Consider the following 27,681-nt stretch of genomic DNA (forward strand, 5'->3'; position numbering starts at 1 on the left):
CTCTGGGCGCCAGAGATGGTTTCAGAGCTGCCGACATGCTGGGGTGGGAACAGGCCAAGGAAGATCCCTTTTCCGCCCTGAGAGGGCCATCCTAGCCGTTGCTTTTTTCTTCCCTAAACCAAGCTGTACCTGGCTTTTTTTTTTTTTTTAAGATTTTATTTATTTATTTGACACAGAGAGAGAGAGAGCACAAGCAGGCAGAGAGGCAGGTGGGGGGAAGGGGAGGGGAAGCAGGCTCCCTGCTGAGCAGAGAGCCTCATGCGGGACTCTATTCCAGGACCCCAAAATCATGACCTGAGCTGAAGGCAGAGGCTTAACCCACTGAGCCAGCCAGGAGCCCCTGTACCTGGCTTTATTAAAGATACATGCTCATAAGCAGTCGTGGCATTTAGGCAGGCCAGGGGTGGCCGGCCTCCGTGGATGACCAGACACGGAGAGTCACAATTACACTGGATGAGGCCTTCCTTTGCGGCTCTGACCAGCCATCCACAGGGCGAGGGTGGCCCTGCCCGCAGCTTTTCACCAGACAGCCATGTCTCTGAGGAAATGAAACAGAAATGGCCGAATTCTCCGTCTGAAGACCCAGCATCTGAAAACAGGAACCAGGGCCCTGTTGAGTGACACCATCTCAGTGGGGTTGCTCAAATGTCTGCCTCACACATGCTTCCAGCCCCGTCACTCTGGGGCAGGAGGCAGGTCCCAGCATGCCCCTGGGTTCCAGGAGGTCAAGTCTGGGCTGAGGGTGGGGCGACACGAAGAGGACCCAAGGCCACAGAAACGGATTTTAGTTCCCTCCACGCCAGGCGTCTGGGCAAAGGTGCCAGTGGACAGCCGGGCCAGATCCCTCCACCACAGAATCAAGAGGAAATCTCTATTTAAAAAAAAAAAAAAAAAAAAAAGTTCAGCCCGTTTTAAGCCAGTTTCTGAGATATTAGTGACATTTAGTTCTTCCTCAAAGAATAAAAATCTTCAAGAACACAAAAACTCTGAGTGTGACAACACAGTTTTAAAAGCAAAACAGGGGCGCCTGGGTGGCTCAGTGGGTTAAAGCCTCTGCCTTCGGCTCAGGTCATGATCTCAGGGTCCTAGGATCGAGCCCCACATTGGGCTCTCTGCTCGGCAGGGACCCTGCTTCTTCCCTTTCTCTCTGCCTGTCTCTCTGCCTACTTGTGATCTCTTTCTATCAAATAAATAAATAAAATATTTTAAAAAAAATAAAAGCAAAACATAGTTCTGCATTTTCTTTTTTTAAGATTTTATTTATTCATTTGACAGAGATCACAAGCAGGCAGAGAGGCAGGCAGAGAGAGAAGGGGAAGCAGGCTCCCTGCTGAGCAGAGAGCCCGATGCAGGGCTCGATCCCAGGATCCTGGGACCTGAGCCAAAGGCAGAGGCTTTAACCCACTGAACCACCCAGGCGCCCCTAGTTCTGCATTTTCATACAACTTGGTAAGAAATGTTATTCAAGCTGGATGGTTCTCAGAAGGATAGCACCTCAAAAGGACGCCCCTTAGTCCCCCAGATGCGGTCTACACGGACTCTATTTTCTGGGCCGTTTTATCCATATCAAGCAGGGGACTCCCTTGTCCCTTTTGCATAGCTTCACCCCCTTGTTTGAAGGGACTTTTTTTTTTCTTTATTGTTAAACATTTATAACACAGAACTTGTCATTTTAATAGTTTTTAAGTATACAATCGGTGACATTATTTATATTCACACCATTGGGCAACCATTCCTGCTGTGTTTCCAAAACATTTTCACCACCCCAAACAGAAACCATGTACCCATGAGGCAATAACTTCCCATTCCCAAGCCCCAGTCCCTAATAAACCCTGTCCCACTTTCTGTCTCAGTGAGTCTGCCTAGTCTAGATAATTCCATCCAAGCGCAAGCCTATGGTACTTGCCCGTTTGCGTCTGGCTTCTTTCATATGGCATAGTGTTTTCAAGGTCACAGGGACCTTTCTGGCCTGGCCTCTGGCTCCTCCACATGGGCCCCCGCACCCGGTTGCCCTTCAGCCCATCTCTCCAGCCCGGCGGTGATGGGGGAGGACAGGCACTGGCCAGTCCAGAAGTCGCTCCTGCTTTTCCTCGGACTGCTCAAATCCCGGCCCCTGAACAGAACTAGGCACCAGGGGGAGCTTTGGGTGAAAAGCCTGGAGTCTTGGAGGCAGAAAGAGGAGGCCAGAGAACAGGTAACCAAGACTCATCCCCAGGGAGAGGGTGAAGCAGGGTCAAGTGATCAAATGAGGCCCCACTCAGGGTGACAGACTCCAGCAGGGGACTCCAGCGTTTTGAGATTGGTCATCTGAAGGCATCTGAAGAGGAAGCTGAAAGGGGGGGGAGGTGGTATGACAGGCTCCCTTTTAATCATGCTCCCCATCCTCCTTGATTTATTTCTGTGCCATTTTAGTCTGTCCCTGGGGGCACCTGCAGGGGCAGCTCAGATGCAGAACACGAAGGCTGGGTAGTGACACCATCAGGAGCACCTGGGTGGCTCAGTTGGTCAAGTGTCTGACTCTTGGTTTCGGCTCAGGTCATGATCTTGGGGTCATGAGATCGAGCCCTACATCAGGCTCTACACTCAGTGCACAATCTGCTTGAGATGCTGTCTCCCTCTCCATCTGCCCCTCTTGCACGCATGCCCATGCTATAAATAAATAAAATCTTTACAAAGGACACAATCAGAAATACACACCAGTATTCACAGATGAAGATGTTCCCTTTAGTATTGTTTACAATAGCCCCCAACAGGAAACAACCTAAGCAGCCAGTTGCAAGTGAATGATAAATTATGATAAAATAGTACACAGCTATGAAAATGCTATCTGCAAAGAAAAACAAGATTTTTTTTAAATTTTTTAAATTTTTAATTTTTAATTTTTTATAAACATGTAATATATTTTTATCCCCAGGGGTACAGGTCTGTGAATCGCCAGGTTTACACACTTCACAGCACTCACCATAGCACATACCCTTCCCAATGTCCATAACCCCACCCCCCTCTCCCAACCCCCCTCCCCCCAGCAACCCTCAGTTTGTTTTGTGAGATTAAGAGTCACTTATGGTTTGTCTCCCTCCCAATCCCATCTTGTTTCATCTATTCTTCTACTACCCCCTTAACCCCCCATGTTGTATCTCCACTTCCTCATATCAGGGAGATCATATGATAGTTGTCTTTCTCCGCTTAACTTATTTTGCTAAGCATGATACGCTCTAGTTCCATCCACGTTGTCGCAAATGGCAAGATTTCATTTCTTTTGATGGCTGCATAGTATTCCGTTGTGTATATATACCACATCTTCTTTATCCATTCATCTGTTGATGGACATCTAGGTTCTTTCCATAGTTTGGCTATTGTGGACATTGCTGCTATAAACATTCGGATGCACGTGCCCCTTTGGATCGCTACGTTTGTATCTTTAGGGTAAATACCCAGAAAACAAGATTTTTGATGGTGGGTGAAATGACTATGATGATGTTATGAAAAAAAAATTTTTTAAAGCGGACTACATAATTTTCTGTATGCATTTTAATATCAAGTACACAAGGAAGAGAAATCAAAGGAAAGAAAAAACAAACAGAAGCATATGCCAAGCTGCTTGGTGCTGTGATTGGGGTTTTTTTGTTTTGTTTTGTTTTGTTTTTTTTCTTTACATCTTTCCACACTTTGCACATGCTCTACAAAAGGAGCATGGCTTACTTTGATCTTCAGGACGAGAAAGCAATAAATGGGAGGACCAGGCCTCCTCTCCATGTGATTAAGGACGGACCAGACTTTGGGAGATGGGCGCTGGAGGCTCGGGCCAGACCCGTGATCCATATGGTACCTGCCCGTGCTTTTGGGAGGATGCAGTGGGGGTGGGAGATGGGGTCAGGTGGTGGTGGCATGTGTGCCGCAGGAAGCTGGCTCAGACTGGGGTTGGAAGCATAGATGCCTTCGAGGGCCTGGCAGAAGTACTCACGTGAAAATGGGCATAGGAAATGAGAGCTCTTGCCCCATCTGCAAGAAGGAGCTGTGGCAGATCCGCACTGGTGGGTGGCCCCATGGCCACATGGGCCCTGGGTGACCAGAACTTCCATTTTTCAAAGCAGCCAAATACCTGTGCTCTCTTCCCAAACACAAGCACCCACCCCACTGCAGCCTCTCCTCAGTGCCTTTGGTCCCCATCCATGGGCCAGGTGTGGTAGCTGAGCCGCCAGCTTATGAGCTCAGGCCTGTTCCTTCCTCTTCCTCAGGCTCTGTGTTCTTGGTGTGGGTGACAGGGTGTGGTACCTGCCAGGGGGCCCTGGGCACAGACTCAAAGTGGCTTCCTTTTGTTCTTTCTATCAGAAAACGAGCCTCCCTCTCCCCTGGTCTCCGGGATCATCGATTACAACATGCCCCTTACCTCCACGTACCTGAAGCAGATGAAGTTGCGAGTGATGAACTCCCAGGAACAGGTAAGGCGCCACGTTCCCTCACCCGGCCCGGAAGCGTGCGAACCCGCCTGGATGTGGTTGGTTCTTTCCAAGGTGTGGGGCCACAGCGTGTGTAAACACACTGGGAATCAAAGAGGCCCTTATCTGGTGATCCGGGCCTTGCCATCCAGGCTGAGGGGAGAGAAAGAATGTGTTCCTGGTTACGGGGTCGGCTGGGCCGACCGCCCTATGAGGTCTTCAGTGAAACCCGGGAAGCTCATGCTTCTATGAACTCTCCCCAAGGGCATGGAGGGAGGGGGTGTGCCTGAGCTGTAGACCTTGGCTCTTCGGTTGTTCTCTCTCTGCTTTGCCATTTGTAATGTCGCTCACCTCTTTCCCCCAGGGAGGTGAGAGAGGGGCCCTGGCTGCTTGCCTGTGGCCTCTGGGGGCCCAGGCAGGCCAGAAGGATGGGCTTTGGAGGGTGGCCTGCATAAGATAAGGCCCTGGGGCCCCCTGGCTGTCCAAGACTCCCAGCTATAGATTGCCAAGTGCTGTCAGGCACCATGGAAACAGGCTATGAAAAGAAAACCACTCTTGCCTGCCTCCCCACACAGTCTACCTTCTAGCTCTTTGCAGAGCAAGTAGCATGACTGTCCTTTAAGGAAGGACTAGGTGAATGCCACCTGCCTCCCTCCACCACCGCCTAAAACCAGGGTCAGAATTTCTTATCTCCCGCTTCAGATTTTCTCATCTGTTGTGACATATGAATCTGCCGTATCTTGGAGGCCTACCTAGGGGAATGGGTCTTCCGCCCCCCTCCCCCAACTGACGGTCTGACTCCCGGCCCTGGGTGCATGCTGTCCCACATACTGCCGGTCTCCTTGACAACCCGAGCATGTGCACGCGGTGGGCGTGGACGCCACAGCCAGCTCCGAGGTGAAGTAACGGGATGCGTCCAGGTAGCATCTAGAAGCTGTGGCTCCCAGCTCGAGGAGTGGAGCTGGCTGGCTTGAACACGGCCGGTTTCGCCTTCCTCTATGCAAGGAGGGGTGGTGTGTCCTCCCAGCCCCTCGCCTCAGCCGCTAAGGGTTGAAGGAAGTAAGCTTTTGTTCTGGATGGTAGAGTCGTTTGTGTCTCTGTGTCTCCTACGTCTTCTCACCTGAGGTGGTCTATTCTATGATGGTGACACCCCTAAGAGTCGTCACGTGATCGAACATAATGTGAGTGAGGACGATGGCGTGGGGGTCTCTAATTCACGGCGGGAAGATTGTTTCTGCGCACGAACGTCGGTAATAAGGGTGCTTTCGCTACTAGTTATAAACTCTGAACGCCACTGTGCACGTTCTGCCTGAGACGTCTGCCTCCGCTCCAGAGTCATTTCTTTTCCTATAACCGTCCACACGGTCATGAGCACCCGGCTTCTCACACACTCTTATCACAGTTCTCATCTGTCCTGGGGAAGTGTGGAGCTGCTGGAACAGCTGGTCGTCCAGCCTCACGGCTCTTTCTTTCCTACAAAATGGCGCTAGATCCGTATCACCCCCGGAACCAACAGTGGTCCGTGTAGGCCACGTTGTGATCCCTCATTACTGGATCCTGTTGTAGTTTGTCTTGTTGTATAAATTCTTACTGTCTGTGGGGAATTAAAACTATGGGTTAGGTACATTGGCAAGGATTCAGTCATTCGGTAAATATTTATGGAGCCCTTCTCCATGAGCCAGGCTCTAGGGATGAACAAGTCTTAGGAACTGCTGTTACTGGTTCTTCTTATGATTTGGGGGAAACAGACACTAATGAAAAAAAAAAACACACACACACACACATTAATGCCCAGCTCAGAGCAAGTAACAACGAACAGGTGGGGGAAAGATGAGTCTGTCATCGCAGTGCAGCTGTGATGAAGGCCATGCGTTAGGACACATGGTGCTGTAAGTACTCTTAGATGGGCATGAGGGATGAGTCAAAGCAGGGATTTGCCTCAGAGAGAAACACATGAGCTGAGATAGAGGTCTGAATGGAAGAGCTCCAGGCTAAGGAAACAGCTTGTGCAAAGGCCCTGTGGCTCAAGGAAGGATAGTACCCCTGAGAATCAGACTGATATGGCTGGTGCAGAGAGTGTGAGGTATTCTGTTGTTGAAGAAAAGGGGAGAAGACACACGTGCTGGGCAAAGAAGCACTCGATGGGTATCTGTGAATGAACTGAAGTTCATGAATCAAGATGGATGAATTACCCTGCTGAGGTTTGGGCTACTCACAGAGGAAAGGCAGATTGTGGGAAGGTGCTTTTCCCCAGGGGGCTCTGAGAGTCCAGCCAGGGCTGGAGGTGAGAGTGGGTATCTCAGAGTCAACTGTGTCTTCCTCGCCTTCATTCATAGTTTCCCTGCAGACCTGCCTTGCGCACAACGGGCAGGAGAACCAGCATCGCACCTTGCACATGTGGCCTTTCATCTGCCAGTCTCTGGTACTTGCGACATGGCCCTGAGCTGTCCAGGCCTCGGTCCCTCAGGCAGTTCCTGTTCTATAGCTGGGCATGTGGCAAAGCAAGCAATCCCAGTGCTCATCCGATTATTTCTGTGCAGGAGCAGGGAAAGGCCAAGGACCCAGAGGTCTCTGATTCTTCAGCTTGAGTTGGAACGAAAAATACATATATCTGAAGTGGTAGTTTCTCCCCTGCAGAGAAGTCAGAGTTGGGCTCCCCTTGGGGTCCAGGAATGGCCCTGCTATACAGACGCAGCCAGGGGCCCAGCTCTGCCACTGTCAAACCCCGTGTGCTGACGAGGCTCTGAAAGTGGCTTCGTTTCCTGAAGCATCCCTCTGACCCCGAAATGCTGACAGAGGACACCTGTCGTGTTTGCAAACCACTCGTGCAGGCCATATGGAAAATAAACCCAATTCTAAAGGAACAGAAGCTGGGATAAGTGTTATTTTATTAATGCCAGACAAAGCTCTATATCTAAAAAGTCTGGGTGAGAAAAATCCCGAGAATTCATTTTTTCCAGGACGAGATAGCCTGGGGACAAATAGTAAGGCAAACAGAACAGGACAGGGGTGGGGGAAGAGTTGACACGTGAACCGGACAGAACCATGTTACTTGTCCAGTTGTGTCAAATGAATATGCGGGGAAACGGGCCCTTCTCCACAGATGACATTAGGTATTATGAAAATCTAATAATATTCACACAAAGATAAAAAATTCTTTTTGAGGGCTGATTCAATGGAGTAAATATTTATGGTGTCCTCAATATGCAAGACATGGGGGTTGGTCAGAATCCAGCCTCCCAGCACCTCCCTGCAAGGCACAGAGCCCAGGAGCTATCATCACCTTGGCCACCCTGAGCTGAACATAGGGGAGTGTAGTCCAATAAACTATTTCTTCCCCCTTTCTTGGGAAAATTCTTATAAAGACATAAAATGGAAATCACATTTAGTTGTACCAAGGAATGTATGAGGAATACATTTTCTTGGGGGCAGGGTAGGAAGACTTGATGAGACGTGGACTGCCTTGGAGAATGCTCTGTAGCGTTCCCTGATAACATGTCGTCCCAGGGAGGGGTGCCGCACTCACAGGGCCAGAGGCAGCCGTCAGGGTCCTCTGTGGTGGCTGAGCTGCCCAATCCCCCATAGGGCTGTGTGCAAGGTGCACCAAAGAGGAGGGCGAGGGTCTCTTCTCTGTGTGGCCACTGGGGTTTTGTTTTGTTTTGTTTTGTTTCTGCATAACTTGGTTTTCTTTTCTTATTTCTTTGAATTACATAGGTAACACCTGGTCTCAGTAGCCAAAAGCAAAATCATGGTGATAAAAATCACCATCATCTGACCACTCAGGTCACTGTGAATATTTTGGGGTCCAGCCTTCCAGACTATTGAATAGATAGGGGGTTATCCTCTACAAACAACCTGCTTTGCTTTTCCAGTGCTGATTTTCTGTATTATCAGAGCCTCTTTACCCTCTGGGCCTAGATGTTTCTACCTAGCAAATAAGCTGGTCATATAATGTTCCTTTGACTCACTTGCTCCTGCACCCATATCCACCCACCCATCCACTCACCCACCCATCCACTCACCCATCCATCCATCCATCCATCCATCCATCCATCCATCCATCCATCCTTCTACCCATTGCTCACCATGGCCAGGCACGGTTGCAGGTGCTAAGGAGATAGGGATGAACGGAAGTGAGTCTGTGCCCTGCCTGCCCTCACAGTTCAAGGACGGAGACAAGGAAAACCGAAATCAACACTCCGGGGTCTTAGAGGAAGAACAGAGGAAGGACAGGGAGGTCAGCTGTGTGGGTGCTGTTGTAGGCACTGGGTTATTATTAATTAGGCACCTGTTCTGGGGCACCTGGGTGACTCAGTCGGTTAGGCATCCAACTCTCAAGCCCGCTTAAGATTCTCTCTCTCACTCTCCCTCTGCTCTCCTCCAACCCTTTCCCTCTCTAAAATGAATAAGTAAATAAAATTTGGCCCCTGTTCGGGGCGGAGCATGTCACACCCTTTACCCCTTCCCCTCGCAGCTTTGCAAAGTCCCATTGTCCTCATTTGGCGGATCCCAAAGCCAAGGCTCAGAAGGGTTCAGCACTTGCTCAAGGTCAACCACTGGCATGAATGAAATTCAGATCCCTCCCATCCCTGAACCTGTGCACCCGCAGGGCCCCAAGCCCTGCTTCTCTCCTGATGAGAATCTGGAGCAGATGGGCTGCCCATGGGGTGGGTGGAGGGAACACGTCCTTGGCGGAGATGCTGACAGAGCACGTCAAGGGTTTTGTTTGGCCTGGGAACTGGGAACTGCCGTACATATATGATGCTTAAGGAAATACCGCAAGAGGAATTTGGCTGGGGGGTGGGGTGGGGCTCTGGGGTTGGGAGGGGGGTCACCCCTACCTTGCGAGAATGTTCAGTGGTCTGCGGGGGTACACATATAATTTGATATGCATATTATGGGTGATGTTATCCTGATCTTTCCTGAGATCCGCATGCTTGAGTCAAGACCCTAACACAGAAATCATACCCAGATCTGGAAAGAGAGAGACACATCGTCTGTTCTCCTTCCCCTGGCACGTACTTCCATTTTATAGATACGGAGGCTGAGACCCCGAGATCTGCTCTTTTTTCCATTCCCCCATCACCTCGTCCAGAGCGGGAAGGCTGTCAGCACCTTCTGCAGCCTCCCCTTTCTCTAGTTCCTGAAGCAGCGCTAATGTCCCGCTAATGGTTTTAATGGTCCTCCCAGCAGCGTGTGAAGTGGGGCTGCTCCATTGTTTAAGCCCCAGTGACGGACACTTTTACTTGTCTCCATTAACCTCTGCCTCCCTCTCCACTGCCTCTGTCCTGGCCCGGAGTTTTTTGCCTTGGGTCCTGCAGGGTAGGAGAGCCAGGGAGGATTCCCGTTCTCCTCTCCCCAGCCTGGGGCCTGCAAGCTCCATCACCCCCTGCCCCCGGGGCCCTGGGGTCTCCAGAGCTCAGGCCCCCATGCTCCTTGCAGCCGGCCAGCCTGTAGTAGCACTCTCCTAGCCGGATGCCAGCCCACCCTGCTAAGCCCAGACCCTAGAGGCCCCGGGAGTACCAATTCAACTGCCTACCGGCTGTGTGACTTGGGGCAAATGACTTCACTCTCTGTGCTTTCCTACTTGGGATTGATAAAAATACCCCTAACTCATAATGTCATTCCAAGAGTTAAATGATGCAAAGCAAAGCTCAGGACTTAGTGTGGTGCCTGGCATGTGGGAAGCATGGGGGGAGTCTCGGGGACCTCTACTGCCCTATGCACCTGGTGTCTGATAGACTCCGTGAATGACCTTGTACAAGAGACCAGGGCCACAAAGATGAATAAGATATAATTGTTCTCAAGGAGCTTTTCTTGGTAGGTGGGACAGCAGTTGTGGAACAGTGACCCAGACAAAGGCAAGAAGGGGCCAGAAACCTCCCAGTGGTTCAGAGGACGTTCACTTCTCTTAAAATGAGATCTGGGTGCTTAGTGTAAAGAGAGAAGTTGAGAGATGACAGCTCCAGGAGGACCTGAGCTGATGAAGGCTGGAGACAGTTTGGGGAAAGGAGGAGGGAAAAAAAATGATGGCAAGGAGGAGGCGCAGAGCATGGGCCTTTCTTGCAGTGAGGCTCCTTGAGAGCCCTGTCCTCGGCCAGTGCTGGAGAGCTGGGCAAGGATCTGGGCAGGAAACGAACACAAGCCAAGTGTGGGGCTTTTTCAGGTTCCAATCTCCCTAAGTGTAGGAGGAATTAATCCACTCCAAAAAAGCTCTCCATGTCCACTTTTTTCCTAATTGCAATAAAATATGTGCAACATAAAATTTGCCACTTAAACATTTTTTTTAAAAATTATTTATATTTTTTAGTGATCTCTGCACCCAACATGGGGCTCAAACTCACAAACCCTGAGATCAAGAGTCGCATGCTCTTTGGACCGAGCCAGCCAGGCGCCCTGCCATTTTAACCATTTTTTTAAAAAAGATCTTATTTAGGGCTCCTGGATGGCTCAGTTGGTTAAGTGTCTGCCTTCGGCTCAGTTCATGATCCCAGAGTCCTGGGATCAAGTCCCACATCAGGCTCCCAGCTCCCGTGGAGTCTGCTTCTCCATCCTAGCTGAGCAGGGTGCCCCACATGGGGATCGATCCCAGGACCCTGGAGTCAAGACCTGAGCATGATGGCAGACGCTTAACCAACTGAGCCACCCAGGTGCCCCCCTTTTAACCATCTTAAAGTAGACCATCCAGTGTCTTTAAGTACACTCACAACCATCACCACTATCCCCCAAATGTTTCCATCACCCCAAACAGGAGCTCTGCAACCATTAAGCAGTAACTCCTGTTCTCTCCTTTTCCAGCCCCTAGTGGCCACTGTTTAACTCTCTGTCTCTACAAATGTGACTATCTAGAGACCAAATAAGTGGGATCACGTATCTGTCCTTCCGTGTCTGGCTCATTCACTTAGTGTGATGTGTCCAGGGTCCACTCACATTGTAGCAGGTGCCAGGACTCATTCCTTCTTACGGCTCAGTACTATTCCATCCCTTGCTAACCCACATTTTATTTATCCCTTCACCCAGTGATGGACATTTGGGTCATTTCCACTTTTTGGCTAACTGCTTTCACTTTTTAATCTTTTGGACCAGGTTGCAGAACAAGGAAGGATTAAAGCAGGGCTCTGTTCCTTCTCTAAGTCCTTGTCCCTCTTTGTGGCTTTCTTTTCTCATGAGCACTCTCAGCCTCAGAAGGACCCCAAGAAATGGGTAGACCCAAAGAAGAAGTGAGACTCTGTCACTTCACCTAAACAGTGCCTGATTCCCAGGGCTCTTACCTGTGGAGAACCCATGAGCACTGACTCTGGTACCCAGATTGAGAGTTTGATAACAGTAATGATCCCCAATGCCTCTGGCTGGCTCAGTCCCAATAACGTGTGACTCTTGATTTTGGGATCATGAGTTTGAGCCCCATGTTGGGTGTAGAGATTACTTAAAAAAAAAATATTTAAAACAAAACAAAATAATAATCTCCTCCTTACCCTTCCTCAGGCTACACAGCAGCCCAGGCAAGGTGTGAGCTCAAAGGAGAAATAGCAGAAAGGAGATGTTTCCAAACTCCCTTTTGTGGCTCAGTGTATATAATCTCTGACAGTTCATTAAGGAAGCAGAGGTTCTGATGTATTTCTTTAAAATTAAACCATAATCTCCATGGAATAGAAATAGAATTTAGAACTTTTAAACCCCTAGGGAAAAAATAAAAGAAACAAAGAAAACCTGATCAGTGTAGCAAGAGTAATTAAATGAGAGAATAAAAGAAGAAGCAACCGAAAAGAGGTATAATAAATAGAAAATATAAATAAGCTAACATGAGTAAGACCAAATACCAGTAAATCACAGTAAATGTAAATGGGTTAAATTCTGCTTCAAAGAGTAAAAAAAAGCCTCCAATGAGGGTCTTTTAATGGCAAAATCCATTTGGTATTTACAAAACACATTTTTTTAATGACACAAAAACAAAGACAAAAAGAGAAAGAGAAGGCAATTCTGAGACTATCCAACATGGAAATGTTCAAGGCAAAAATGCACTAAATAGGGCAAAGTGAGATATTTTATGTTGATTACAGGCAGTTTCCCAGTAAGATTTCAGACCTGACCTTGGAGGTCTGCCCTTGGGGGAGGTTGATGAGGTGGTTGGTGATGTGGAACATAAGTAGCACCTTTAGCCTTCGCCAGGAGAGGCAGCACCCTTCTTCCAATGCCCCATCATCAGTCTCTTCACCTTTTAAATTTGTGTTACTATAGCTACTTCTCTGGACCAGTATCTTCAAACTTTGAGCATCTCTGTTTTTGCTCTCAGCAATGAGCACAGAGTTGTATATGGAGTGGACCCTGTGGAAATTGTGAGAATGTGGGTCTGCTGCCTTGTTTACCTGGAGTTTATTCCTTCTACTCTCCCCACTGGGTTCATCCACCAACACATGCTGGGACCACTTTCCCAGTTCCCAGCTTCCTTCTTTTCTCCCAACTCCTGGCCTTCCTGGTTTCCTTCTCTTGTTCCATCTCTTGCCTCCTGGCTCTCAGACACCCTCAACAGGCCTCTAGGGTCAGCCCACTGTTACTTGTTAATGTTGTTGAATCGAGGGGGCACAGCTTACCTCCATGGGAGCCCCAAAAGGACCTGAAATGGCCTTGGTTCCATTTTCAAGACTGAGAAGCTATAGCCCAAACCTTTTTCTGTCTCAGTAAATCCCTGGCACTGTGGAAGGTTTGCACTGCGGCGAGGAAAACAAAAAGCAACTAAAATACTGACCTTGACCAAGGCTGCTGTTTGGATTTTTCCAGGCAAAGAATGATCCTTGGAGCATTTCTGCTGTGAGATGGTGTGCAGGTGGGGCAGTTGCTCTCAGCTTCTCTGCCCTGTGACCCTCAGACCCTCCCCCATAACTCCAGGGTGATTCACGCTCAGAGACAGCATCTCAAATGGCCCTTTATCTTTTTTTCTTTTTTTCTTTTTTTTAATTTGTATGCATTTTTATTTTTATTGATTGAATATATATTTTTAAAAATCATATTGAAAAACAACAGCAGACCCTGCCCTGGCCTCCCCCGTTTAATTTCTTTTTTCTAGAGACAGCCTCTTTTCTTATGTTTTAGCTCTCTCCTTCTGGTTTTGCCTTTTATTTCTAAATAACATATGCTTATGCTGTTCTAAATTTTTAATTTGGGCTGTTTTGTTGATGTTGTTTAATTTCTTGCTGTAGGAGATAAGTGTTTATACTATTACACCCTTAAATAAGTGCATGTATTATTTCCTCTTTCTCCATCCCTCAATATTATCCATACCTCTCTATTTGGATAAATCACTTCAATATCTTTATTATTATGACTGTGCATGCATTATTCATAGCTGAGCCAATTAACATACTGTGATTACATTTCCTTTATTTTGATTCTCCAGAGTTAGCCATTGCCTCTTTCCCCCTCAAACTTAGCCCTTTATCTTTTGGTCTTGCTTATGATATGTGTTTTGTCATATTTATTTTTATGGGTGCGGATTTCTTTTTTTTTCTTTAATGGCTTCTGTGCTTGAGTCCTTAAAAAACTAAAGGATTCCACTCTACCTTCCATGTTCTCTCTTAGTACTTTCATTTTTATTTTTTTTAATTTTTTAAAAAGATTTTATTTATTTATTTGACAGACAGAGATCGCAAGTAGGCAGAGAGGCAGGCACAGAGAGAGGAGGAAGCAGGCTCCCTGCTGAGTAGAGTCCGATGCGGGGCTCAATCCCAGGACCCTGGGATCATGACCCGAGACGAAGGCAGAGGCTTTAACCCACTGAGCCACCCAGGTGCCCCAGTACTTTCATTTTTAAAAAAGATATATTGGGGCACCTGGGTGGCTCGGTGGGTTAAGCCTCTGCCTTCGGCTCAGGTCATGATCCCAGGGTCCTGGGATTGAGCCCTACATTGGACTCTCTACTCAGCAGGGAGCCTGCTTCCTCCTCTCTCTCTCTCTGCCTGCCTCTCTGCCTATTTGTGATCTCTGTCTATCAAATAAATAAATAAAATCTTTTTTAAAAAGATATATTTATTAGAGAGAGAGTGCTTATGAGAATGAGTAGGGGGGAGAGGAAGAGCGAGAGGGAGAAAGAGAGTCTTAAGCAGGCTCCCCACTGAGCATGGAGCCTGATGCAGGGTTCGATCTCATGACCCTAAGATCATGACCTGAGCTGAAATCAAGCGTCAGATGCTTAACCAACTGAGACACCCAGGCACCCCAATGTTTTTATTTTTTAATAGACTACTTTTTAGAAAAGTTTTAGATTTATAGAAAAATCAAGAAGATTTCCCAGAATTCCCACATGACCCACCTGCCCACACACACAGTTTCCCATATTATTAACATCTTATGTGGTTGTGGTACATCTGTTATAATTAATGAACTAATATTGACACATTATTGTTAACTAAAGTCCATAGTTCTATTTAGACTTCCTTAGATTTTACCTAATTTCTTCTTTTCTGTTTCACATTCCTTTTGGGAATACAACACTACATATTAGTTGTTATGTTTCCTCAGGCTCCTCTTGTCTGTGACAGTTCCTCGGCTTTTACTGGTTTTTGATGACCTTGACAGTTTTGAAACATACTGGTCAGGTATTTTGTAGAAATCTGGAATCTGTCTGGTATTTTTCTTTTTTATTTTATTTTATTCATTTAATTAACATATAATGTATTATTTGCTTCAGGGGTACAGGTCTGTGATTCGTCAGTCTTACACAATTCACAGCACTCACCATAGCACATGCCCTGCCCAGTGTCCATCACCCAATGACCCATCCCTCACCCCCCACCCTGCAGTAACCTTCAGTTTCCTGAGATTAAGAGTTTCTTACAGTTTGTCTCTCTCTCTGGTTTCATTTTGTTTCATTTTTCCCTCCCTTCCCCTATGATCCTCTGTGTTGTTTCTCAGATTCCTCATACGAGTGAGATCATATAATAATTATCTTTCCTTGATTGACTTATTTCGCTCAGCATAATACCCTCTAGTTCCATGCACATTGCTGCAAATGGCAAGATTTCATTTTTCTGATGGCTGCTTAATATTCCATTGTATACGTGTATATACAATATCTTCTTTATCCATTCATCTGTTGATGGACATCTGGGCTCTTTCCATAGTTTGGCTATTGTGGACATTGCTCCTGTAAACATTCAGGTGCACGTGCCCCTTTGGATCCCTACATTTGTATCTTTAGGGTAAATACCCGGTAGTGCAATTGCTGGGTCGTAGGGTAGCTCTATTTTCAACTTTTTGAGGAACCTCCATGCTGTTTTCCAGCATGGCTGCACCAGCTTGCATTCCCACCAACAGTGTAGAAAGGTTTCCCTTTCTCCGCATCCTTGCCAACACCTGTCATTTCCTGACTTAGTAATTTTAGCCATTCTGACTGGTATGAGGTGGTATCTTGCTGTGATTTTGATTTGGACTTCCCTAATGCCAAGTGATGTGGAGCATTTTTACATGTGTCTGTTGGCCATTTGGATGTCTTCTTTGCAGAAATGTCTGTTCATGTCTTCTGTCCATTTCTTGATTGGATCATTTGTTTTTTAGGTGTTGAGTTTGATAAGTTCTTTATAGATTTTTGGATACTAGCCCTTTATCTGATAATGTCGTTTGCAAATATCTTCTCCCATTCTTATTTTATTTTTTAAAAAGATTTTATTTGTTTATTATGAGAAAGAGCACAAGTCGGGGCAGGGGCAGAGAGAGAGAAGCAGACTGCCTGCTGAGCAGGGAGCCTGATGACAGTGATGCAGGGCTTGATCCCAGGACCCTGGGATCATGACCTGAGCGGAAGGCAGACACTCAACTGACTGAACCGCCCAGGCACCCCTTTCCATCCTTCCTTCCTTCCTTCCTTCCTTTCTCTCTTTCTTTCTTTCTTTTTTCAATGATTGATTTGAATTTCACTCATTTTTCTTTTCCTTTTCAAGATTTATTTATTTTTATTTAATTAATTTATTTTTAAAAAAGATTTTATTTATTTATTTGACAGACAGAGATCACAAGTAGGCAGAGAGGCAGGCAGAGAGAGAGAGGAAGGGAAGCAGGCTCCCTGCTAAGCAGAGAGCCTGATGCGGGGCTTGATCCCAGGACCCTGAGACCAGGGCCTGAGCCGAAGGCAGAGGCTTAACCCACTGAGCCACCCAGGCACCCCTGTTTGTTTTTTTGTTTTGTTTTTAGAGGTTTTATTTATTTGTCAGAACAGAAGCACAGAGAGCTGCAGGCAGAACAGGCAGAAGAGGCAGAGGAAGAAGCAGGTTCCCCACTGAGCAAGAGGCCTGATGTGGGACTCGATCCCAGGACCCTGGGATCATGACCGGAGCCAAAGGCAGACACTTAACCAGCTGAGCCACCCAGGCACCCTATTTATTTTTGAGAGACATAGAGAGATGGGTGGGGGTGGGGAGGGGCAGAGGGAGAGAGAATCCTCAGCAGACTCTGCACTGAGCTCGGAGCCCGAGGAGAGGCGTGATCTTACGACCTGAGCCCAAACCAAGAATCAGCACTTAACCCACTGCGCCACCCAGGGGCCCCTTGTCTGATATTTTTCTCTTATAAAACTGGAGTTAGGGGTTATTTAGTGGAAGACCCCAGACATAGAGTGCCATCCCTGCTCTTGCCACCCCCGCTTGATACATCGAATCAAGGGTACGTACTATCAGTACAATTCACGAGCACTGGCGTTGACCTGGGTCACACCTGGCCGCGATCACGTTTGTCAGGTTTCAGAACTGTAAAGCTACCCTTTCCCCTGCTCTCCATACTGTACACTTTGGCAGGAAGTTGCTCTGTGCAGCCCACTCTTAGGGAGTGGGGGTTATAATTTCCCTACTTTAGGACAAAGTTTCTATATATATATATATTATTTGGAATTCTTTTGCATTTGCCTCTCTCCTCATCTATAAATTTATTTAATCATTCAATAACTTATTTATATGGCTGTTTATTTTATACTTTGGGTTATAATCCAATACTACTTTATTTTTAGCACATTTTTAAAAAGATTTTATTTTTATTTGACAGTAAAATAATAAATAAATAATAATAAATCAAATAATAATAATAAATCAAATAATTTTATTTTTTTACAAAAATAAAATTTTTATTTGATTTATTTGACAGAGAGAGAGAGATCACAAATAGGCAGAGAGGCAGGTGGCAGGGGGAGGGGGAAGCAGTCTCTCCACTGAGCAGAGAGCCCAATGCGGGGCTCGATCCCAGGACTCCGAGATCACGACCCGAGCCGAAGGCACAGGCCAAACCACTGAGCTACCCAGGTGCCCCTCCACCTTCAAATACTACTTTATTTCTTTCGATGCTGAAACTATCCCAGCTTGGGCCACTGGGAGCTCTTTCAGTTGGCTCCTGTGCTCTGTTGACATGCTGCGGTTGGGGGGTTTTGGGGTCTGTTTTTGTAGCATTTCATTTTGTATGTTTTGTTTTAGTGTTTCTTTACTTCCTGGCACTGTAAGATGCTCTGGGCTTATCTTGTATAGTTCCTGCCCTAATGCTAGAATCAACCACATCTCAAAGGAGCTCTGATTCCTTTTACTGAAGGAATTAAAAACCATGATGTCAGTGGCAGGCGTGCTTATTGCAACTGAGGTGTCTTTTCTTTTAGACCCTTTGGGCTAAAAAAGCCAAAAATAAGCACATTTCTATTTTTCAATTAATCTCTGATCCATTTGGAGCTTATCCTGATGTACTGTGAGACATGGATCCTGCTTTACCCTCTGTGTCAGCATCATTTATTAAAGAATCTGTCTTCTTCCCTCATTGATTTTAGATGCCACCTTTATAATCCACTAAATATCCGTCTGAAACAGAATCTACTTCAGTCCACGGGCCTCTTTGTCTATTCACGTACCAGCCCTAAACTGTTTACAGTGTGAAGACTAATATGTCTTCATATCTAGTAAGAATGGTTCCCTTCCTTGTCCTTTTCAGAGTTATCTGAGCTTGTAAAGAAAGTTATTTGAAAACAAATCGTTTAATGCCTAAAAATTTTGACCTGTCCTTGTTGGTGGGGTAAAGATAACACTGAGGCACTGTTGATCTGACCATGCAAATATGAAGTCAGGACGCTTTTACTGCAGGCCTTTCTGTTTACCAAAAACCAAGGGTGGACTGTGAGCCAGGAGCATCATGATCCCAGGGGTAGAATCTGGGGGCGCTAAATAATGAACAGGGTTCCCAGCCTCCTAGGGATGGTATTAAGCAAAGTAAGGCATTTCTACATTATAGAGGGACAGTATTCTTGGAAACCTCTCTTTGAGAGGACAAAGTAGGGAGGGAAAAAAACATGGTCAAGCATCTTCTTAAATTTTATTTTGTTTTGTTTTGTTTTAAGTAAGCTTTACACCCAATGTGGGACTCGAACTCACAGCCCCAAGATTATGAGTTGCATGCTGTACTGGCTGAGCCAGCCAGGCACCCCTAAGTATCGCTGTTACAGGGCATTATTTTAGGGACCAATGCACATTATTGAGAATACGCAGGTACTTTCTGGAAACTTTGCTGCAGTTTCCAGATATTCAAAGAAAATGAGCATAATGGCTGTTTGGCTGTTTGGCTAGGACAGCCTGGTTCAGAGAGATCTGCATCTCTTCTTTCTTCTTGCTTCCCTGAAGCTGTGTGGAGAAAAAGGCAGTTGCCTGATGGAGCCAGTAGCTACTCCCAACCTGAACAGCTCATTGTCCCCATCAGTCCTGAAAGGTTCAGTCCCCTTCCGGGCTGCTGACATCGCCCCCCATACACTCGAGGAGGCCGACCTGGCCTTTCAACCTCATTATCCAGGAAAGAAATGCACACAGTGCCCATAATTTACTGGTGCAGGCAGGAGAGCCGCCTGGTACCATGAGCAGATTCCTGTGTGCACCGGGAGCCCCGCCGCGGATGCTTTATCTGTGTCAGAGGAAACGCTGGGGGCAAGGTCAGGAGCCGCTTACCTGGGCTTCCATAAACTGGAGGCTGGAGGCGGCAGCTGTCTTTTAAGGACTAGAGAGATCTGGCAGGAAAGGAGGTGTCTCTCCTGGGCTGGGCCAGGAAGGAGCAACTCAAAACATCCAGATGGTCCCTGAACCGGCAGCTGACCTTGTGACCCTCCCCCCCACCCCCGCCCCAGCCCGACTGAGACCCACGGGGGCCCTCCCTGCCTTGTGACTCAGTCCTGTTGGATTGTTGTTGCAGTTTTTAAACACCTAACCTCCTAAGGCCAGTTCTCAGAGTATCTCTTTCATCTAGAGCAATTGGGGTGTATGGGGCAGGGTACTTTCTCCAGCTTTCCCTGTCTTTTGCCATATTTTTTGGAGGCCAGGACCCTCGGTGGCTCTGTCGAGCCTTCCACCAAAGACCCTGAAGTACAGGTTTCTGGGCCCCCTGAGGCTGAGCATCTGTGGCCGGTGGCTTCCCCACAGATTCTTGACCCACCTAACTCTTGCCACCCCTCTGGCTCCTTCTCACGAGGGGTGCAGCTGGCTCTCAGCACCCCAGCCAAGAGCTGCTGGAGGAGATCTGACCCTAGGCGGCGGGAAGGCGGGCTGGTGGGGGAGCTGGGCCTCTGTCACCAGACCTGGGGGTGCGGGAGGGCTTCAGACGTTTCAGCAGCTGATGTCTGGAGATCAATTAGAGATAATGGCTTTGGGTGGACGCAGAGAAGCATGGCCAAGATTTTCCTGGTTATGATCGTGTTTACCTCATTAGCAGCCTTTTTTTTTTTTCTTTTTGAGGGTGGGATGGCACAGTGTTGCACTGCGAATTTGTGTCGGCTGCTTTGTCTAGCTGCTGGTGACCAGGCGTGGACCCCAGGCAGCCAGTAGCTTCCCCCAGCTCCCCTCGGATGGAGGAGATGGAGGTCCACAGCTTCTGCTCACAGCCCACCGGACCCTTGCCCCATCAGACCCTTGCCCTCCCTGTGACCCCGTGTTTGTATAGTTTTAAAATTTTTTCTTCCTTCGTCGCTAAAAAAAATATCATTGAGGTTCCTACTATGATCTGGACCTTATTCTGAGTACAGAAGATACAGCAGTGAAAGAGACAAGGAGCCTACTCTTGGGGAACTCACAGGCTGTAGCAACGATAAAGAAGTCAATAAGAAAAAATAAGCGTAAGTGAGAAGTTTGGGACAGAGAATTAAAATAGGGGTGGTTGAGGGGCGCCTGGGTGGCTCAGTGAGTTAAAGCCTCTGCCTTTGGCTCAGGCCATGATCTCAGGGTCCTGGGATTGAGCCCCACGCCGGGCTCTCTGCTCCGCAAAGAGCCTGCTCCCCACCTCTCTCTGCCTGCCTCCCTGCCTGCTTGTGATCTCTCTCTCTGTCAAATAAATAATTAAATCTTTAAAAATAAATAAATAAATAAATAAATAAATAAAATAGGGGCAGTTGATAGACTGCACCTCTGGGTGAGGAGGCCTCTCTGGAGAGGTGGCAATCCCAGCCCAGACCTGAATGATAAGAAGGAGCCAGACCTGGGGGCAGTGAAGGAGAAAAGGCCTTGCAGGTGGAGGAAACAGCAAGTGCAAAGGCCCTGGGGAGGCACAACAAGGGGGCCAGAACAGAGGGAGTAAGGCAGAGACATGCTTATGATAAGCTTGAGCAGTCTGTAGAAGACAGCTCTCTCCGGGCCCGTCAGCTGGATTCAAAGTCTATTTTGTGCAGTGTGAAACCTCATGCTGCATTTTCCTCCACCAGAGGAGAGCAGGAGCTTAACTGGGGTGACAGTGAACAGAAACAAGCACCCAAGGGAGAGTCCAGGGGCTCTGGTTCTAGGTGTGGCCCTGCCGCTGAACAACTGTCTAACTTTCACTTCTCCATGCTGTAGCTTCCCTGTTACTGAAACAGCAGGTTTTGGCCAGACTTCAGTGGTTTCCAAAGTTTGCTCTGTGACAGAGGAACCCCTTTTTTCAAGGAAATTCTTCCGAGGGGGAAGCCCAGCATCTCAGGAGTCAGCAGTAGGCAGGCATGTGGCTGGCAAAGCTGGCAAAGGGACCAGAGCTCTGCCCACCTTCCCCTCCTATGCCCAGGCAGCACCCCCTCCACCCTTCCATAGGACCCCAATAACAGGGCCTGGGTAGCCCTGAGCTTGGAGCTGGAGTGCTAAAGACAGGCAGAAAGGCTCAGCCCAGCATGACCACAAGCAGCCTGGCCTCAGGCCAGCCCTTCTCTCTTTCCTGTAGTTTCCTCCTCAGTAGAAATGAGTAACAGAGCCCATGCCTTGCTATCCCTATGGTTGTTTCAAAGAGTGCATCTTTGGAATGGCTCTAAGTGCCTCAAGAGAAAAATAGCATAGAAGCAAAAGATACTTTTTAACTGGTGCACTGCTGTGGCTCGGGAAGTGTCCAGGCACAATTGTGAAAAGCCTTGGCACCTTTCCCTCCTGCGGAGTTTTTAGGGAAGGGACATAAATGCTTGTCTTCTCCCAGGCACCATGCGTGGACGTAGCCCTCTTCCTTAGTCTTTTTAGGGAGTTGACATTCTAGAGAAAAGGCCACGTAGGAGTGAGGTCCTTGCTGTCCAATCCATCCGCATCCTCACTCAGGAATCCCATGAGTCTGTCAGAGATGCTTTTGAGTACAAGAACAAAAACTCAGCTGACTGTATAGCCAAACATGAAGTTTTATTACTCCTGAAACAAGTGGGATAGAGGAGCTGTGGTTGGTGTTAATGTTGTTGATGCCTCTGTGAAGTTGCTGACCTTTTCCTCATGTTTGCAAGTTGGCCGCTGTTGCCCCAACCATCTTGTCCTCATTCAAAGTGAGAGGAAGATGGGAAGGGGTGGTATAAGCTCAGTCCAGCGAAGTAAAATCTTTCCCAGAAAATTACCAGTAGACTTTTGTTGACATAGCACTGGCCAGTGTCACATGGCCACCCCCAGCTGTAAGGGAAGCTAAGAAAGAAAGAATTTTCCCCCTCTCTCTAGTTGAGAAAGGGAAGGAAGAAATGTTGAGTTTGGGTAGCAGATAAATTAGTCCAAAGGATCTCCCATGGCCTGGGTGCCATCAACTGAGCTTGCCTTTGGGTATTAAGATGCCAAAGGACTGCGTAGGAGAAAAGAGTAATAGGGAAAGAAGCAGGGAAGAAGGAAGAAGGAATGGTTGTTGAAGGCCTTCTGTGTGCCAGGTGCCCCACATGTCTGGGGAAACTGAGGCTCGGTCTCAGAGAGCTTAGGCAACTCATCCAAAGTCATAGAACTAGTGTGAGAGAGCTCCATTCCCTGACACATGAATGCTATTATTTCCCAAGGGAAGGCGAGAGAGAGAGAAAGGAAAAAGAAGGTGATAGTGAAGGTAGGGACAGGCCAAGGTCTCCAGCGGCCCCAGCACCATCAGCTTCATGGGGAGGCCCAGGCCCAGCTAGTCCTGGCGCTAGGGGTGGGACCCAGCACACAGTAGGCGCTCAGTAGACGTTTGTTGGCTGATGTCACTGTTACAACTACTTTCACACTGTCATCGGCATTATGGTTACTCAGGTTCGTGCAAGTGCTCTGCGCTAGGCGCTAGCCACGCCCCTCGCAGGCGGCTCGGGCAAGTGTTCTGAGCTGAGCGCTAGTGACGCCCCCTGCAGGTGGTTCGGGCAAGTGTTCGGAGCTGAGCGCCAGACGCCCCCTGTAGGCGGCTCTGTATTTAAGCCTCACAGAAGCCTTCAGAGAGAGTTCCTGTTGTTCCCCAACTTAGAAATAAGAAAACCAAGGCCCAGAGAGTGCCTGAGGTTACGTTGAGGAAAGGTCTGAATGCAAACAGAACACAGCCCAGTCACGCGCTCTCCCGCCCTGGAGCTGCCCACCAGGCACAAGACTCCCGCCATCAGGCCTCTTTGGGGCGCCTGGGTGGCTCCGTTGGTTAAGCCTCTGCCTTCCGCTCAGGTCATGATCTCAGGGTCCTGGGATGGAGCCCCGCATTGGGCTCTCTGCTCAGCAGGGAGCCTGCTTCCCCCTGCCTCTCTGCCTACTTGTGATCTCTGTCAAATAAATAAATAAAATCTTTTTTTTTTAAGACTTTATTTATTTGTCAGAGAGAGTGAGAGAGAGAGAGCACAAGCAGGCAGAGTGGCAGGCAGAGGCAGAGAGAGAAGCAGGCTCCCCGCTGAGCAAGGAGCCCAATATGGGACTCGATCCCAGGACCCTGGGATCATAACCCGAACCAAAGGCAGGAGCTTAACCAACTGAGCCACCCAGGTGTCCCTAAATAAATAAAATCTTTAAAAAAGAAAGAAAGAAAGAAAGGCCTCCTTGCACTAACTCTGCCCCCTGCACACTTGGCTGTTACCCACAAACATCCCCAACTGTGGGCTCTGCCATGAAGAGGTTTAGGGTGAAATCGGGAAGTGCCACCCACCCCCTTCTCTTGACAGCCTGTCCCTCCGGCCCAGCATGTCTTCCCTGGAGCAGCACTACGTGGCTGTGGTGTCTTATGGATTGCAAGGGGGTCCTCAGCCCTCCTCCAGGCATCCGCTGAAGAGCAAGCAAGACTTCCATCCCTGAAAACTCCCCAAGCCCAGCTTCCTTTAGAGGTTGCATGGAGAAGCCTTCTCCAGCCTTTCTTGGGGGCTAGACTTGGGGTCCCACCAGAGGCTGGTTGGCTCAGACCAGTCCCAGCCCACTGCCAGTTCCCAACCTGAGGGAAACCTCTGGCTGCACAGAGGGCCCACCCCTGCTCTGGTGGGTTTGTGTTTGCTCTGCCAGAGATGGGGGAAGTGTGACTGCACATGGTCTGGCTTAAGCGTCCCCCCTTAGCAGGGCCCACCACATACTCTGGGGACCAACACACCCTGGTTCAAAGCCCAGCACCACCTGTAGCTTCTAGCTCTATGACTGTGGGCATGTCCCCTAGTCTCTGAATGCCAGTCTCCTCACTCTTGGGTGACTGGATGAGTCATTTAATCCTCCTTCCAGAGCCCCTACTCTTCCTGGGCAAAACAGCAATTAATATCAACCTCATTATTTGGCTGATCCAATAAGGGGACATACACTACCACCCCGCCAGGTAGGTGGCTGGCCCTGAGCGGGTCACAGTGATTGACTGCAACCAAGCTCCAGGCCATTCGGCCACGGTAACTGGCTTCGGCTTTTTCTTCCTTTTTCACACTTTTATTAAAGTATGACACACGAACAGAAAAGAGTACATATCATTAAGTGGACAGCTCAGTAAGTTTTTCCAAACTGAATCCACCAATTCTCAGGTCAAGAAACAGAACACTGTCAGCACCCCCAAAGACCTGCTGTGCCCCCTCCCAGTCACTCTCCCCAGCCAGGGTGATCCCTGTCCTGCCCTCTAATAGCATTGACTGGTTTTGCCTGTTCTAGAACTTTCTGTAAATAGAATCATATGGCATGTGCTTTTTTGCTCACAAGCCTAAGTTTGTGAGCATGATGTGTATCATGGCACACACCTCTGGCTCCTTCCTTTCTTTTTTCTTTCTTTCTTTTTTTTTTTTTTTTTTAAGATTTCATTTATTTATTTGACAGAGAGATCACAAGTAGGCAGAGAGGCAGGTGGGGCAGGGGGAGAAGCAGGCTCTCCGCCGAGCAGAGAGCCCAATGCAGGGCTCGATCCCAGGACCCTGAGATCACGACCCGAGCTGAAGGCAGAGGCTTAACCCACTGAGCCACCCAGGCTCCCTGGTTCCTTCTTTTCTGTGGCTGAGTGGTATTCCACAGCCCAGGTGTGCAGGTGTGCCACTGCAAGCCATCCTCTGCTGGCGGACGCTGGGCTGGTTTCCAGGTGGGGGCTACCGTGAGCAGTGCTAGTACGTGTGCTTTAGGACTCCCCTGTACTTGTTTGGTGATGTGCATACCTGGGAGTGCAAGTGTGAGGTTGTGGACTGGCCTTGGCTTTTTGGCTGAGCCTCTCCGAAGACACTAGGAAAAAAGGAAAAGAGAAGAGGTGAGATGCGTGCTCTGTGGGAATGGCAAAGTGTGGCCTGTGTCACCCACAGTGTGCTTAATCCAGAGCTCTGTTGCAGAACTCAATGCTGTGCTGGGCGAAGGGCAGGACGGGGTCCCGAGTGACGCAGTGATGAGTTCTTACCATATGTGCAACGCTGCCAGGGACTCTGAGGCCGCAGAGCCTGTCCCAGCCCCAAGAGTCCACACTCGCGTCGGGGAAATGAGCTAGAATGCAGGAAACGGGAAGTACACAAGCCAAGGAGGGAACAGAGTAGCTGCGACCTGCCACAGGAGCCAGCCAGGTGGTCTGAGAGATTGGCGCTCCGGGTTCGGAGGGGTCCAGATTTGGCAGGGGTGGAGGGTGCCTTTGTTGATGACTGAAAGCATCTTTCTACTGAGCAAACACCCACGCCTTCTGCAACGCCCACCTTGAATGTCACCTCTTCCATGCAGCTCTCTGGGATCTGCCATGTCCCTCTCAGGTGCTAGGCCCTTTCTTCCCAGCAGGTCCCACAACTGTCAAGTACAAACTGAACGTACATCCTGTGACCAGAAGCCATGTGATCATTTATTTAATTTCTCTCTCTCTCTCTTGCTGGCATGCAGGCTCCGAGTGGGCAGACCTGTATCTGTATTGTTCATTGCTGGGTCCCTCATGTTTACCATGGCATCTGGCATGGGGTAAAGGATCTACACATATTTGTGGAAAGAACATGTGCCCAAAAGCATGCATGGTCCAAGGAATGGAGGGGGCCACACATGGGTGATTGGGGCAACCAAAGAGAGTGAGTCTGTCTGAAGCAGAGGTCACGGTTTGGAACGGAAGGCTATCAGGCCAGCAGGGCTGTGAAAGGCCTCAAACACCAGGCCAAAGAGCCGCAACTCGATTCTGCCAGCAGCTGGAAGCCACTGAAGGCTTTGGAGTAGGAGAGTGAAATGAACAGACGAACTGATGATACTTTGAAGCAACACATCACTGAAAAGGAGATTGATGAAATTGTAATTTTTACCTATTGTGGTTGTTAGGAAAGTGCATTTCAACAAGTCAGGCTCTTTTAGTCATATCTGTAATGGGAAATTTATCTAAATAGAGAAGGAATGAGGAGGCAGTCTCGGACAGTTTCTCCTAGGTCTCAGCAAAGGTGTCACACTGACAATGAGATTGCCGCCAGCTGTGTAAAAATCAGCAAACATGAGGAATAAATGGTTAAGGCAGGTACTACCTGACCCACAGATTAAGTATTTTGAATTCAGGCATGTGTGAAGCCCTTGGTGCTTCCATCGCGCTCCTCTTTCCTGCTGAGAGGCCCTCCCTACTTGCCACCTGTCACATTTCTCCTGCCTTCGTTGGTTCAGAGTAGATGTCACCTCTTCCAGGAACCCCCTACGCTAAGCCCTTTCTCTGCAATTGTCTGCACCTAGAGCACCTCTGCTATGGCCTGGCTTTAACTTGACAGTTCATGGAGGGTAGAGGTGAGTGCTAGCTCTACCAAGTATTAAAATATATTCCAGAGCTATAATATTAGGACGGGAATAGATCAATAAAATAGAATAGACGATTCCAAAAATAATGGGCAATCAGCATAATTTGACATTTCTCATCTGTGGATAAAGATGAATTATTTAAAAGATGGTATGGAGGGGTCACTTAGGTGTCTCAGTCAGTCGACTGTTGGACTCTTGGTTTCCCCTCAGGTTGTGATCTTGGGGTTGTGGGATTAAGGCCTTGTGGGGCTCCACACCTAGTGGGGAGTCTGCTTGAAAGAGTGTCTCCCTCTGCCCCTGCCCCCACTCACTTGTGCTCTCTAATAAATAGATAAGGGGCAGCCGGTGGCTCAGTCAGTTAAGCCTCTGCCTTTGGCCCAGGTCGGGATCTCAGGGTCCTGGGATTGAGCTCCACATTGGACTTCCTGCTCAGCGGGGAGCTGGCTTCCCTCTCTGTCCCTGCAGCTCCCATTGTTTGTGCTTACTCTCTCTCCCTGTCAAATAAATAAATAAAATCTTTTAAAAACATTAAATAAATAAATCATTGAAAAGAAAAGATGGTACTAGGACAACTCAGATAACCATTTAAAAAAATATATATACTAGGGCACCTGGGTGGCTCAATCAATGAAGCGTCTGCTGTTGGGTCAGGTCATGATCCCAGGGTCGTGGGATCGAGTCCCATGTCAGGCTTCCTGCTTGGCAGGGATTCTGCTTCTCCCTCTGCCCCTCCTCCCACTTGTTCTCTCAATCACTCTCTCTTTCTCAAGTAAATAAATAAAATCTTAAAAATAAAATAAAATAAATACAAACTCGGTCTTTACCTCACCACTTATACGGAAATAAATGGGCAGAGAGCTTACTTTAAAAAAAAA

At 48.2% G+C, this 27,681-nt stretch overlaps 1 protein-coding gene across 2 annotated transcripts in view; it reads left to right on the forward strand.

The window, feature by feature from the left end:
• The window catches only part of NOL4L (nucleolar protein 4 like), a 130,241-nt gene that overhangs the window by 60,778 nt on the left and 41,782 nt on the right, over positions 1–27,681 (forward strand). For both annotated transcript variants that reach the window (XM_032350999.1, XM_032351000.1), the window contains exon 4: positions 4,333–4,442. In XM_032350999.1, the coding sequence (XP_032206890.1) occupies positions 4,333–4,442 (110 nt within the window). The remainder of the gene's footprint in view (positions 1–4,332; positions 4,443–27,681) is intronic.

This window comes from Mustela erminea, chromosome 7 (genome assembly GCF_009829155.1).
Source record: "Mustela erminea isolate mMusErm1 chromosome 7, mMusErm1.Pri, whole genome shotgun sequence".
Classification (NCBI taxonomy): Eukaryota; Metazoa; Chordata; class Mammalia; order Carnivora; family Mustelidae; genus Mustela; species Mustela erminea.